Source organism: Xenopus laevis, chromosome 5L, assembly GCF_017654675.1.
Source record: "Xenopus laevis strain J_2021 chromosome 5L, Xenopus_laevis_v10.1, whole genome shotgun sequence".
NCBI classification, from domain to species: domain Eukaryota; kingdom Metazoa; phylum Chordata; class Amphibia; order Anura; family Pipidae; genus Xenopus; species Xenopus laevis.
Genome location: NC_054379.1, coordinates 107,802,436 through 107,817,824, shown reverse-complemented (window position 1 = coordinate 107,817,824; position 15,389 = coordinate 107,802,436). Strand labels below are relative to the sequence as shown.

Sequence of the window (15,389 nt, the reverse complement as noted above, 5' to 3'; positions counted from 1 at the left end):
GTCCTATAGTAACTGATTTTCATCTAGAGCATTTTCATTTAAGTTGAATGCATTGAATTTTTTTAAACCTGGTGAAGTATTACTGCCACTGCTTCTAACCTATGTTTCTGTTCATTGGATCTGCAATGTTTCAGAAAATAGCAAGCGTTCTTGGTTTATCTTGTACTTTGCATTTTTACCTTACACTATTGGTTCTGTAAACATGAAGAATAAACATGCAGAATAAGTCAATACTGCAGTATTAGATAACAGAAGTGTTTACCCCTTGCTTTACACAACTTTCAGGAATACGGATCTACCTTATGACTGTATACAGTTAGTTCTGCATCTATCATAATTCTATACTGCAAAGAGATGAATGCAGAACTCAGGATGGGCTAAAGAAAGAGAAAAGTGAGAAAAAGGAGAAAAAAGTATTCTCATCATACAACATTCGCATGTATTATTATTGTGCCAATGCCTATCAACAACAGTTTACTACATTACCATAAAAAAATATATAGGAGAGGAAAAAAGTTAGCCCCCTTAGTCCTGTTAACTGTGTTGAAGTCAAAGTTTTTTTTTTAAAGAGACAGTACTTCGATTATCGAATGGTCGAATATTCAAACTATTTTTACTTCTGTGTTATATTACTTCCCCTGTAAATGTTTAGTTGAAAGAGTGAATGTTTAAAGGGGAAGTAATATAGCACATTGCATTTTCCCTATTCCAACATATGGTGTTAAGTGGATAATTTTTCAAAAAAATTCTACACTATATTCTGCTTTTTTGTTGTTTGTACTACATTACCATGCACAGACTGTTCGTAATGGCTATTATTGTGATGTCTGGTCATTAACATACCGGAAAAAAACATTGATTTACATAAATGTACTTTTAACCTTTTCCTTGCTATGCAGCACATCTCTCTCTCTGCAGCATTGAATTTGTTAGCTGGTGTCAGCATTACTCAGAATCCTAATTTAATAAACCTGGTGTTATCCGCCTGAACTTTCTGAGCTGGGTTAGACAACCGACAAACTGAGAACGATCTCATGACATGAGATAACAGGCACAGGCAGCCAATCCAAACAAACTGCAAGGATCAGGATATCCCCCTGTGGTGGGGAGCCTTTAGCAGACCCCTGAGATCCCAGGGCCTTTAATAAAAGCCCCAAGTAAATATTTAGTTACATATATTTACATAATGTGAACAGTAAGAACTCAGGACGGGATGGCCAACGCCTGAAAACAAAAAATTTCAAACTCACACTTTGACAGTAAAGTCAAGAGCTTAACTGTTACTGCTGCAGGGAAGAAGATCGGTTACCTAAAGGTTAACTTTGACACATGTTTTTCCAGTTTTATTTCGATTTAAACCCTAAAGCAGGATTGAAAATCCCAGGGTTTCTGCAGTTTGGCAATTTCCACATCTGTGCTTGTTTCGTGGTCTGAATTTAGCAGACTTTACAAAGTAGCAAATGCTCAATCCTATACACAATAATGATGAGCCCACTTTACTTCTTTCATCGTTTATGTATGTCCTATGTGTAAACATGTATAATGTACAGCACTGCAGCTTTATAAATATGTATTCATAACAATAAATAAAGTAATAAAACAGAGTTCAGGTTTAATAACATGTTTAAGTGATATGTTAATCTCTACGATATGTTATAACATTTTGTCACACAATTTGAAGACATAAGCAACAAGCTTTACTTACTCAGAAGCATTGCACACTGACATTTACATGCTACACATGCTTACTGCTGTAGGAATAGGTCTGCTAAAGCAACCATATTTTTGTTCTGAAGAATAAATCCTTTATCAAAAAAGTGGTTACCTCTGTTGTGCAGTATCCCTGTTGCTTTGTTTTACACCATGGAGAAAAGCTGTTGGATACATTATTACTATTAAATCGTAAACTCCAGAATTCATTATGGGTTACACAGTAATACTGGTAAAATATCCGGTCTAGTAACCACTTAAAATCAACTACATCATTGTTTCATTATTCTGAACTTGATCAGCAAATGTTAACAGATCACTATGAAATGCTGGACCGGAACAAGCCTTACATAACTCCCACAGCACCTACATTACATTGAATTACGTATGAATGCAATTACATATGAATGCAATGCAATTACAAAAAAGGCTTTCAAAAAAGTATATGACCCTTGCAAATATTTATCTGGGCAAAACTATTTCTCTCAACCATGAACTATAAGCGGTCTGCTGAATAATTCGCAGTACAAGCTTATTTACAGGGTTGACAGAATGCCTACCGTTCACCCAATCACTAATTTTGCCAAAATCCTAGAACTCGGCCAAAAAGATATGTAGTAAAAGGTGTTTATGATAGAAAAAGCCCCAATTTATGCCAACCAAAGAAAGTTACATTGTTGACTATAGTGGAAAGGTCACCAATCTAACTAAAGTCATAAATCAATGAACATTTATTTTTCTAAGAAAGGAGAGCACATGATGACCATATTCTGAATGCATTTTGCATGAGAGCATACAGGCTAAGATACGTACCATGATGTGATCAGAAGAAACTAGAGATTGCAAGATAAAATAAAGTGCAATCTCCTGTTGCTGGATAAATTAGAAAGGATTATCTCTTTAATCAATTTATTCACCAACTCACTCATCTAACTTTTGTTCATATTCCCTGATGAGTAGACTACACAGACTATATTGCCCCCCTCCCCCAAGAAAAGCTTAATTATTTAATTCAGCCTCATGCATACAGCATAAATGTATTTGTATCTAATTTTACATGCAGTCTTAACAAATAATGCATTTTCTATATCGTGTTAATTCTGGAGGCAAAGAGACTTCAGTTGACTGTGGTTTAAAAAAAAAATTTAATTGGGGATGCAGGGAGTCCAGCATTTAATTCAGGATTCAGCGGAAACTGGTTCCTTTCGGCAAGATCAGCCCACACTTAAGACAAACTGAATACAAATTTATAACGGACTCACCCTAAGATTCCGCAGAATCTTTTATGGAAGATTCAGTGTTTGTCCCAATGCAAAAAATTATGAACAAGGTTTTATGTTAGAGCTTATCATATAGTACTGAATCCGCTAGTGTTTTAGTGCAAATCCTGGTTCTTAAGGGCTCTAATACTTTGGGAGATTGCTCTCCTATGTAGTGATTTTTGTGCTGGTTTAAGTCAGTTGGGATCTATACCCACAGGATCGTATGTAAACATTGAACGCAGATTACATTTTGTGTGACTAATTTAATGTGCATGCAGAATTTATATGTGCTCCCATGGGTACAATCACCATAAAGGAAACTCAATCAGTTAGCTCCAGCATTCCCATACATTGGAACTCAAGAAATGAAAGCATGTAGGACCACCCATGTTTAAGAACCCTGAGGCCAGGGTCACATGATAGCTCACTAAAGTAGTTTTAACTGGTTCCTACAAAGAATGTTTGCAATATGGAGAGATCAACCCCCTTGAAATTCACCTGTGAAGGTGCTTGATTAAAGGGCATGTAAAGGCAAAAATATAAAATCCCATTTTTACTTTCTTTAATGAAAAAGAAATCTATCTCAAATATACTTTAATTAAAAGATGTCTACAGTTTTTATCATAAACCTGACTGTATGCAGTGCAATTCCCCCTTCTTTTACTGCTGTTGATAGGAATTGTCAGATGGTCCCCAACTGCTGTGCAGGAAAACGATCATACTTTCAAATGGCAGGGGGAGCCCCCCACCTTACTTCCCAGAACTCGAGCACCATTGTTGGATTCCCTGTAGAGATTTGTATCCAGAGACGCAGTGCAGTCTCTATATTATGATTATTAATCAGTCTTGCTGTATTGGCTTCTATGGCAGATATTATTTGACTTGTGCTGTTTTGATAATTTATGACGATCCCTAAGCTTAACCTCCCAACTGAAGCCCAGACCACACTGAGCATGTGCGAGTCTTGATATTGCAGAAATGTCTAACAAAGTTACAAGATGACAGCCCCCTGCGCCAACTTTGAAAGCATAAATCATTTGTCTTATTAGGCTGCTGGTGCAGTAAGTTCATGTTTATATTTAGTATACAAAATACAGCATTTCTAGCATTATTCTATTTTAGACTTTAGTTGCCCTTTAATACAAAGAAAGCCACAAAATTAGATTAGAGTAGAATATTACCCCTTACAAACAATTTGTAGTCGGTTATAAATGTCCATGTGTAAGATTTTAATAATTCTTAACACTAACTTTTCTCAGACTATCATATCACCCAATTAGCTACTCATTGTGGGCATTTCTAAGTCCATGGTCAAAAATGGGGAGTTGGAACAAACCTGGTACAAGTAACTGAACTTTTTCTATATATCCTCCATTGTAATCAAACAAATGGTTTACTTATTAAATATGGAAAAACAACTTTTTTAGTTCTACTTATCTTGCATCATATCTCACTCTGATTAGCTCAGATAAGATCTGAACAGAGTCTAAATGCAATCCGATTCCAGTTATGTTGGCATAGAATACCCTTGCTGGGCCCAAAGGTCTAAATGATGGAGATAATTCTTAAATGAAGGTTAAAATATCAAATGCTTTTGTAACAGGTAGCTATGACCTATATAACTCTATTTCAAATATGCCTATGATGGCTTGAATATTTTCACTTTTCAACCTCATATTAAAGTTTCAATAAAACCCTAATTCACTGGGAACTGCCAACATATTAGGAATGTGGTTAGGCTATTGCTCATGTTAGGGAGAAAAATGCACCCGCCTGAGCATCACCTCCATCTTAAATACCTTTCCCAAAAGTCTCACTTCCTGCATGCATAAGTTTGAGAGGCCCGTTTATCAAGGGTCGATTTTCAAATTCATGTGGATTTTTTTAATTTGAATATACTTACGGTAGAAAAAAAAAAAAAAAAAATTAGAATGTATAATATTCGATTGAATGGTTACGACCCGATAATTTGAATCGTATTTTATTTGTATTTGATTCTTCTAATCAAATTTGTCTCCCGAAAAAAAACCTTGAATGTCAGAAAGGCTATGAACATCTCCAAATGGCTCAACAGACCTCGCCATTGACTTGTACATGAACTTGGCAGGTTTTTGGTGGCGAATATCTGAAGTAGGACTGTTTCCATGGTCGAGTAGTGATAAATCTCACATTTGAATTTCACATCTCACATTTAAAATTTGACTGTGTGCATTTAGAAACTCAAAAATTCGAATTCCAATTTACTTTTCAACCCCTGATAAATCTGCCCCTAAGCCTGCACTAAGGAGGAGAGGTAAGGTTGGTGCATTTTTTCCTGAAAGAAGCTCCGGTCCAAGCACACACCAGTGAATCGACTCTAACATATTGGTACCAGTTAATCAGGGTTTCCTTTTATACATTTTTAAAGAAAGCACCAACAGAAATAAAGAGGTTACCCACTATTTTCTTTATTCTTCAGAACTGTACTTCCTATAAGTGGGTATGTATGCTGGTATGGCTTTATGGTACTTCTCTGTACAGACTATAAACAAGCAAGTTGTCCCTTGCTATACAAAATATATACTCTCCATTTAACAATTATTAACATCATATCACTAACTTGTTATATCCTCTAATACCTATCAACCTTTACGTTGGTATATCCCAAAACCTCCCCATTTTTTTAATAGCTAACCAATCCCTACACCATACCTTTATCCCAGAATAATGACTACCATACATATTTTTGTAATACTAAAAAAGCTTTTGTTTTGATGAATAAGCATACTATTTGTCACTTTGGTCTCTGAAATTCACAGCTGTAACTCCTGTTTATTGCCTGAAGAAGCGGGTCTGTGCCCGTGAAACGCGTTGCACTGATTGGAGTTCGTTAATAAATTTTGACTGCTTAATTACAGTCGTTGTGTGTCTGCTTGGAGGAGGTAAGTCCACTACTGCCTCCTCTGATTACCAAGTTTTGGTTTTTAAACTCGTTTATATCCTTGGCGCCTCTGTTCTTTTTATACAATACTAAGTCCACCCTGGGTGGAGGGTTGATACCCCTTTTTCTATCTACAGAGAGCGACTTCTTAATCCTGAGTGGGGTCAGGACAATCTCCCCACCTGCCTTTACAGTGGTTGCCTATTGGTAACCTTGGTTTGTGAGTATATGTTATCTACTCTTATTTCATTATCCCTTACCAATACATATTACACTATTGGGGCTCTTGGTGTTCCTTTTGTTTATCATATCACTAACGTATTTCACTTTTTATTTATGTGAGATCCTAGCTGAAATCTTACTTAAGCACATTATGTTGTGATGAGTTTAAGAACACTGCTAATGGAGTATTTTAGACCCCGATGGTGCTGGCAATGGCCCCTTAATGATGTTATGTTGTATACTCTGGGTGCTAGGCTTTAATAAGCCAGCAATAGGTTCATAGAAGCTTGGGAAAATAAAGACAAAGGTACAATTAATATACAAAAGGGGAACTCCACTCAAATACCTTTTTTAACAGCATAATAAAAGAAAATGTAATTCTAAGGCAGGGGTACCCAACCTTTTTCACCCATGAGCAACATTCAGATGTAAAAGAGTTGGGGAGCAACACAAGCATGAAAGATGTGATTGGCTATTGGTAGCCCCTTTGTGGACTGGCAGCCTACAGGAGACTCTGTTTTGCAGTAAATCTGGTTTTTATACAACCAAATCTTGTCTCCAAGCCAGGAATTCAAAAATGAGCACCTGATTTGAGGCCACTGGGAGCAACATCCAAGGGGTTGGGGAGCAACATGTTGCTTTCGAGCTACTGGTTGGGGATCACTGTTCTAAGGTATATTCTGCTTACAATAGTATTAGTGCCCATCCAAACATAATATTTTTTTTAAAAAAAATCAAATACTATTCCATTTCTGCATTATCATCTGTCACATTACCATGTGTGTCCAAACACCACCAATACAGTATTTAGTTTGTCTTTTGTGATTATAACTATTGTATGACAAGAACTTATGCTCAGTGAGTTCAATGGTTAAGCTGTCCAAACACTGTTCAAATATGAGTAAATGTATCCTGTAGAGAAGAGCATAAGGCCAGTGGCAGCTGAAAAGTGTTTTCAATTTTGCCATATTTGGTTCAAACTATTAATTATTGGTCAGATCCATTCACAGGCCAAATGGGCAGAACTAGGAGAACATCACTACATTTCCTTGCTTGAAAATAGCCCAAGCCTGGGCCAGAGCATGCACGCACCAAAGATCCATAGTCCTGTGCATGCTCTCAATGTAATCACTTTTCTTCTTCTGAACACTATGGTCCAAACCACAGGAGGAAATGAAGTGGAGAGCAAAAAAATGGCAGCATTAAAGTGAGCAAAGGTATTGCATAACTAGGAGAGGAGTCACTGAAGGAAATAAAAAGTGGCATTTAGGAAAGCATAATGAGAACTAATATTAGGCAGTAAACAGTTAAGAAACCTTTCTTTCTACTGAATGGCAGCATAACTTCCCATCAGAGTGAGTGTGTGTGTGTGTGCGTGTATTTTGGAGGGACAGTCCCTCTTTTGACAGCTCACAGTCCCTCTTTTGACAGCTCAACCCGCAGTCCCTACTTTCTCTGCAATGAACAGGCAGAAAAAGAAACAAAGTTTCTAACTTGATTGGCTTTTAGCAGAGAGCACAGAACAGCTAACAGGTGCAAATAAGATACTTTGTAACAATTTTGAGACACAAAAAAAACTGTTTAGATAAGGAGAAATATTATCAAACTTTTATAACCTGCCAAATTTTGTAAAACGAACATGGTAATTAGGGGGTGTGACCACAGAAAGGGGCGTGGCCAAACAAGTTTGCTGCACTACGTGCGAAAAAACATTTTTGTCCCTCTTTTGTTGGGGGGGGTGGTGTGTGTGTGTGTGTGTGTGTGTGTGTGTGTGTGTGTGTGTGTGTGTGTGTGTGTGTGTGTGTGTGTGTGTGTGTGTGTGTGGTGTGTGTGTGTGTGTGTGTGTGTGTGTGTGTGTGTGTGTGTGTGTGTGTGTGTGTGTGTGTGTGGTGTGTGTGTGTGTGTGTGTGTGTGTGTGTGTGTGTGTGTGTGTGTGTGTGTGTGTGTGTGTAGCGTTAGTATTTAAGTTGCTTGTATGTACATGCTAAACCTGGGCCACAATTAAAAGGCATGGTTTTCATTTCCCAGAATGGTTTACGCTATTTCTGAAAAATGTCAACATAACACAGTATTGGAAATGTCCTAAATGATATCATAAGACCCCAGGTGGCCACATCCTTACTGCCAAAGAGGAGATATGGATAATAGACAACTGTTTTCTTTAACCCCATAAATACAATTAGGTATCTGAAATATATGAAATAACAAAATGATCTATTTTTAAGAGGATTAAAAGAAAACAGACTTTTGGGGCAGACATCATGCCTGGCTTGTAGCCAGAACTCACTATAGCTGCCGTGCGATGTAATGGCGCTGGCATCTCTTTGTATTGAAAGCAGGCATCTGGGTGCAGCGTCTTAAGCAATGACATCAGTACAGAATTGACTGAATAACAAGCATCAGAAGCAGATGGAGAAAGAACTTAAGAAATAACTTTGCAGACTCCAATGCTGACTTTGCTTTTTTCCCCCCCATGCTGGTAGCCTGGCAGCATATCCAGATAACCCTGTATTTGGCTACTGCATAAGGTTCTGACTCCAGGTCTCTACTGTACAGCTGTTTATCCCTGGTGTAAGAAATCCCAACATTCTGAAAATAAAATGTGCTTAGGGATAGTCACACAAAAGAGCAGCATTTTCAGCACAATGGGTTCAATAATTACAGCACTCAAACTATTAAGTGGACAATGTCACCTCCATTTCCTTAACATTCACACAATTAAAGAAGCGAGGTTTTAATTTCTTAATAGATTGATTGTGTTTTCATAAAATTAGTAACTACTCTAGCAGCATGGCAATCTAGGTTTGAATCATCAGTTAATGTAAGGCAACAAGAGACACTATGAGAAGCTCTCAGTCCAAGATTTTTTTCCTAAAAAGTGCACCAAAGTGCATCAGTGTTTTTAAGCAGAAATCAGGTTGAGGGCAACTTGTACTTCACAACATCATTGATAATAAGCTACCCTCAAACAGGATGTCATTTTTGCTGTTTTGGTTATGGCCAGTTGAAAGTACAGTATCTATGGACTATATCAGGCTTAGCTGTCCTCTTTATTTGCTTAGCACAATTTAGCAGAAAATTCTTAAGGCACAGTGTCCCTTCACTTTAGTTTTCTAAGAAAAAATTTGCTCTTCTACAGACTTGTCTTAAAATATATATAAAAATCAGCCAGTAGTACAGATCCAACATACGAAAGCTGGCTATGAACATATGAAAGGTATTATGCTGACAGATTTAAATAGGCAATTTAACATCGTAAATCCCCATGTAGGTTTCAGTCTTGTTACTACATGATCTGATTGGTTTTTAACATCATACACTGTAGTTTATGGCCTGACAGAAGACACTAAAGCACATTATATGCTTACCATCTGGAAGTGATTTGCATGATAAAGCATCATCGAGGTCCCTTGCAGTGGCAGGATCAATGGTGAAAATGCATTCATTCCTGTAAAGAAATCAATAAGGGGCATTACAGGTATGTAATGAGAAATCCATTAAACAAACACAAATAGAAGTAAATCAACAGTAAGGCTAAAATGAATATCATCTTCTACTTGGAGTTCACAACATGGGTATTGGACCTATTAGCCAGAAAATCTATCCATAAATCACAGAAACATAGTATGTTATGGGCCATTTTAAGCAATAACTTTATTTAACATTATTTTGTTGGTACATCCAGAATGCTCAGAACCTAGGGTTTTCCGGATAATGGATCTTTCCAGAATTTGGATCTCGATATGTCTACTAGAAAATCATGTAAATAAACCCAATAGACTGGTTTTAAGGATTAATTATATCTTAGTTTGCATCAAGTACAAGGTACTGTTCTATTACAGAGTAAAAGGAAATTTTTAAAAACTTGGGATTATTTGGATAAAATGGAGTTTATTGGAGCCATTTCGTAATTAGGAACAGGTTTCCTGGTGGCAAAACAATTTTTTTTTTTCTTTATAAAGTTTACGTGTTTTTATATCTAGTAGGTAAGGTATTGTGATCCAAGTAATGGAAATACCCATTGTCCCAAAATAACCAAAAAAAAAAAAACCTCATACCTGTATCGGGCTGTATTATTTGTAAATACCCAAGAGGTTGAAGATCACCCAATTTTAAAGCATGTAACTCAACCCAAATGGTTTTTTTTTTTTGGTTTTTTTTTTATTTTTTTATTGGTTATTCCACAAAACATTTCAATTGTCCACCTTATTATTATTTTATTTATTATTATTATTATTTAGGGATGCACCGAATCCAGGATTTGGTTCAGGATTCGGCCTTTTTCAGCAGGATTCGAATGAATCCTTCTGCCCAGCCAAACCCTAATTTGCATATGAAAATGAGGGGCAGGGAGGAAAATTGTGACTTTTTGTCACAAAACAAAGAAGTAAAAAACTTTCCCACTCCTAATTTGCATATGCAAATTATGATTCAGTTCGGTATTTGACCGAATCTTTCGCGAAGGATTCGGGGGTTTGGCCGAATCCAAAATAGTGGATTTGATGCATCCAGATTATTATTACTTTTATTTTATTAGCTATCTACAGATTCCCGATGCTTGCCTGGGGTTTTGGTTTCTTAAGTTACTTCAGTAGCTAAATCAGTCTAGTGGTATCCACTTAACAAAATCAACTTGACATGACAAGAAATTTCTGTACATTAAAAAAATAAAACCTCAAGGAGCAACCTGTTGTGAGAGGAAAATGAATGTCAAAACAAATGTCAGAATAACTAAATGTAAAATGTTCTTTTCTGCCCAATGCACAAAGATACTGACAATGCTAAACAGAACTTAGGCAACATCAGTACTACTATGGAAGAATTAGTTTACTCTGTGATACCACATACAAAATGACCGAGAAACAAAGCTAGAAAAATAATAGCATATGGGGGTGCTGGGAGAAAGGCTAAGTAATGATTCTAAAGAATCTGGTCCAGATTGCATCTGCTTTTGGCCTGCTAATAGAATAGGAATAGAATTCTCCATGGGTTTACAATACTGGTATGATTTACGTAGAGGGTTTAGTTACAAAAATGAATGTTCAATACCTTACAACAGAATGGAATAATATATATTTTAAAGGTTTTATTCATAAAGAGGTATTATTAAAATGACAAATGATAAAACTATTTTTTGCCAAGCTGCTTGCTGCAAACAACTCAGCTATGCTGTTTGGTAGTTAAGCATTCTAAAACCCAGCACAGACCACAATATCTTTAAATTGGTATAGGGACAACTGCCATTGACTTATACATAACATGGACAGGTTTGAGATGTCGGGTTTTCAGAGTTGGGCTTTTTGCAGCATCAGGGTATCAGAGTTTTGTTTTCCCAACCAAAATTTGAGTTTTTGCCCCAAAAAGCCAGATGAGAAAAAAAAATAGGAGGTTTAGTAAATAACCTCCTATATGTGTAGTTTTACAGCGCATTTGTTTTTTAGATGGGATCTGTGGTCCACATTTGAAAGCTAAAAAGAGGAAATCAAGTCATTCAAAAACTAAATAATTAAAAAAAAAAAAAAAAAAATTTGAAAGCCAATTGAAAAGTTTCTTAGAATCAGCCAATAAGGAGAAGCATCCTCTTAATAACTGTCAAAAGCCAAACAAGTTCTATTAAATAGTCATGTTTGTGCAGAAGATAAAAAAGAAATGCAACATTTCTTTCTAGGTTGTAGGCAACAACAATCGCACTGCTGTTTCACAGAAATGTGAAATGGAAAAAGCTTGTTAGTACCAAACTTCAGGTTTCTAGAAGCGTGACTACTCTGTTTAATTTATTTTAGGTGTTTATTTTTTAATGAAGGAACACACCCTAGATTTCAATGGCTAGTCCAGCTCTAGGTGAGGAAACCGACAATGTCCTTTCTAATATATTACTCTACTGGAATAATAAACTCTTGAAGATGAAGGTCCATGTTTGAGGTCTGCACAGCCAATTATAGGTACTTACTTACACCCTGCTGTCAAAAGGAAATTAACACTAAACAGACGTTTTGGTTTTTAAGAAACAAAAGACCTGAATTAACTTCTATTCGGTTAGAAAGAGAGTTTATTATGTACATTTCAAACTTTTAGATAAACAAAATATTCTGCTACAAAAAAACAAATCCCATAGATCAGTGCTGTCCAACTGCTGTGGTACCCAGCCTACATAGTGGAAGGCCGATATTGGAAGCCAGTGTTGAGCACGCCCTGTTTCCAAGGGTAGGATTCCAAGGGCAGGATTATCTAAGTTATTAAGCCAATTTTATCTTTATAACCAATTACTCCCAAAGGCACATTCCAATGACTAAATGTAAACCACTAGATTTATACACCCTACACATAAACATATGCACAAAGACATACAAAATATTTTTCTAGCTTGTAACTGCAAGTCTACAATTCTCCAAGATGATGTTCTTTAGAAAGCCTATATCCCAACAACCTAATAAATGGTATGTGCACACTATACATTCTATACACAAACACACACTTTATATATACACACATACAAAAACATGAGTATGCAGACACAGTAAAACTGATAGTAAAACAAAAAAAGCAATCAAAGCAACAGCAATAACGCTGTGATACAATTTCTCATGACATGGAAACTGGCTGGCTGAACTTCAAGTCTTTAAAAGCACCTAGGTCCAGCAACTCGGAAATGTCAGGATAAGTTAGGTGGAAATTACTAAGATCTAAAGAAAGTAATGAGAAAAACAGTCTTCAGACTGTTAACACATCATCCAGCATCATCATCTTCTCAGTATTTGAGTGGAGAACTCTCAATACACAAAGCAAGTAAGCAACTGCATTATAAACTGGTTAAGTTTATAATATTCAAAAAATGTTAGTGAGGACTAGTACTAATATCAATTAGACAAAATGTAGGCTTCACAAAAATATTTCTATCAAGGTGGCAGATTAACAAATGACAATGCTTTCACCTAGCCAATCAATTCTCCACGTGTATGCAATATTATTGAAAAGTTGCATGTTATGCTCATGGGAGTAATTTTAGAATAAATTCAGCAGTTTACCCTCCATGTTGCGACATACCTTACCTCATGGAAGCTCTGCTTTAAAGGACAGGGAACACCCCAATTAACATATTGGAAAAGCACCCCTCCCCAATAATCGACCTTCCCCAATTACTGGCTGCTCACTTCACCCACACATGGACATTAAAGGCAATGTAGCAGAGCAAGTTCCATGCTCAATTTGCCAAACAACGTTCCTTATTCTACTTGCACACATATAGACTGTATGACTATTTATAAAGTATTACTAGGATATGCAGCTGTGTACAATTTTATAATATAGAGTAAACACAGGGAGAACAACATAAATAGACAATTTAAGTGCCATGTAGTAAGAGATACAGTAAGGAGGAGATTCGCAAATAACGTGCGGGGCTTTTCAGTGCTAGGGAATGTTGTACAGGTATGGGACCTATTAACCAGAATACTCTGGACCCGGGATTTCTGGATAATGGATATTTCCTTTCCGTAGTTTGGAACTTCATGCCTTAAGTCTACTAGAAAATCATGTAAACATGAAATAAACCAAATAGGCTGGTTTTGCTTCCAATAAGGATTAATTATATATTAGATTGGATCAAGTACGAGGTACTGTTTTAGTATTACAGAGAAAAACTAAATAATTTATATATGCTTTATTTGTTCTAAAGTTGTAAAAGTCCTATGTAGAGTGCATATTCTGGAATGGTTTACTGCAATACCACTGGTTGACACTAATCACTTATATTAAATAACATTTAAACAAAATACTTTTAATTTGTGAAAAAAACCGCATAAGCAGACTTTTTTCTGGATTTTTTTTAAAATCTATTTATAATGGGCTGACTTGGAACATGTCGAACATTGGAAAATGTATAAGAAATTAATCATTTAACAGCATCAAGATATGCACTGTACTCTATTAAACGTTAGAACAATAAATGAGTTCAAGACTTATTCATCACAAATTGCTGTTCGTAAAGAAAACGCTATAATCAAATACTAAGGAACTGCACAAGCCACTCAATGGTGGGTCTCATTTCTCGCTTACTTTGCATTAGGAGAGCTTAAAGATGAATTTAGTGTGATGAAACACCTGTTAATACAGTTCTGAAAAGTAATACCCAGCAGGATTGCTACAGCTAGCGTGTGAATATCCTTTGGTTTATTAACATAAGGCTTCGTAATTTCCTCTGTTTCTTGCATCGTTCAGCCCAGATTTTAAGAGAGACCCCATTCTTTGTGGGGAAAGACAGGTCATTATGAACCTATGTACTTAAGTTGTCCTATATATAGCTTACTGTTTTCTAGTTTTCTATTTTGAGAGAGCTCCAGCTTTAAAGTTACCTTGTGCCTCAGATTTCTCTTGAAAAAAATGATTAGTAAATCCTGCTCAGAGTAATAAAAGTATTCCCTGGAAGAGCAATGGAAGGAAGAAAAAAAGCATGGGAGACAAAGCAACTGGAAAATTGAAAGGAAGCAAATGTTTATGTGCCAATTAATTTTTACTGTTTGCTCAGTGGTCCCTTAGAACTATTACAGCCAGTGTTAATTCTCAGAGAACTGAACACTGTAAAAACTGTAAAAGTAAAAATAGCGATACCCATATTTGCATTTCTGGCGTTACTTTTAAAAGGCCGGTGGCATATGAGTGGGTGCCTTTTATTTTGTGTTGTAATTTTAAACTGAGATTAGCGGCATTATGTTTAATAGCGATGTAATTTTAGTTACATAGCATAAATGGATTTACAGATTTATATAAACATAACTGCGATTTATTTCATTCAGATTGACAGATCCAAATTGCTTTTAAAGTGGGAATGCTTTAAGATACAGATATACCCATTTTTTTCCATAAACCCCTAACCCTTGTACTTTTTTTCTCCCTTCTTTTTTTCCCCAATTTATTTGGCAACGTATGGCGTGGAAATGCAAGAAATCCCAGGGAGGTATCAAGTTTTTTAGACTTCAGCCAATGTTTGGGCTTTCACACCCACAATCTGCTCCTCTCCCTTTCCCATTCTACTATTCTCTGTACTCTCAAGATCAATCAAACCTTTCTTTATGATCACATTTTCCTGGCTGCTTTTAAGCATTACTAGGAAGTACAGAGATTATTTACAAAGTTTTCATCCCATTAGATAACTCAATATCTCCCCCACAGCAAGGGTTCTCGTTTTTTGCCATATGGTTAAGAAAATTTTGATATTCTTTGAAGACGATATTGTATACCAATATTGTATGATTATTCTATGCAATGCCATTTTGACT

General features: G+C 36.2%; 1 protein-coding gene across 4 annotated transcripts in view; it reads right to left on the bottom strand.

Moving 5' to 3' along the window:
- The window catches only part of dis3l2.L (DIS3-like exonuclease 2), a 186,137-nt gene that overhangs the window by 70,672 nt on the left and 100,076 nt on the right, over positions 1 to 15,389 (bottom strand). For all 4 annotated transcript variants that reach the window (XM_018241355.2, XM_018241354.2, XM_041563235.1 and 1 more), the window contains one exon: positions 9,483 to 9,562. In XM_018241355.2, the coding sequence (XP_018096844.1) occupies positions 9,483 to 9,562 (80 nt within the window). The remainder of the gene's footprint in view (positions 1 to 9,482; positions 9,563 to 15,389) is intronic.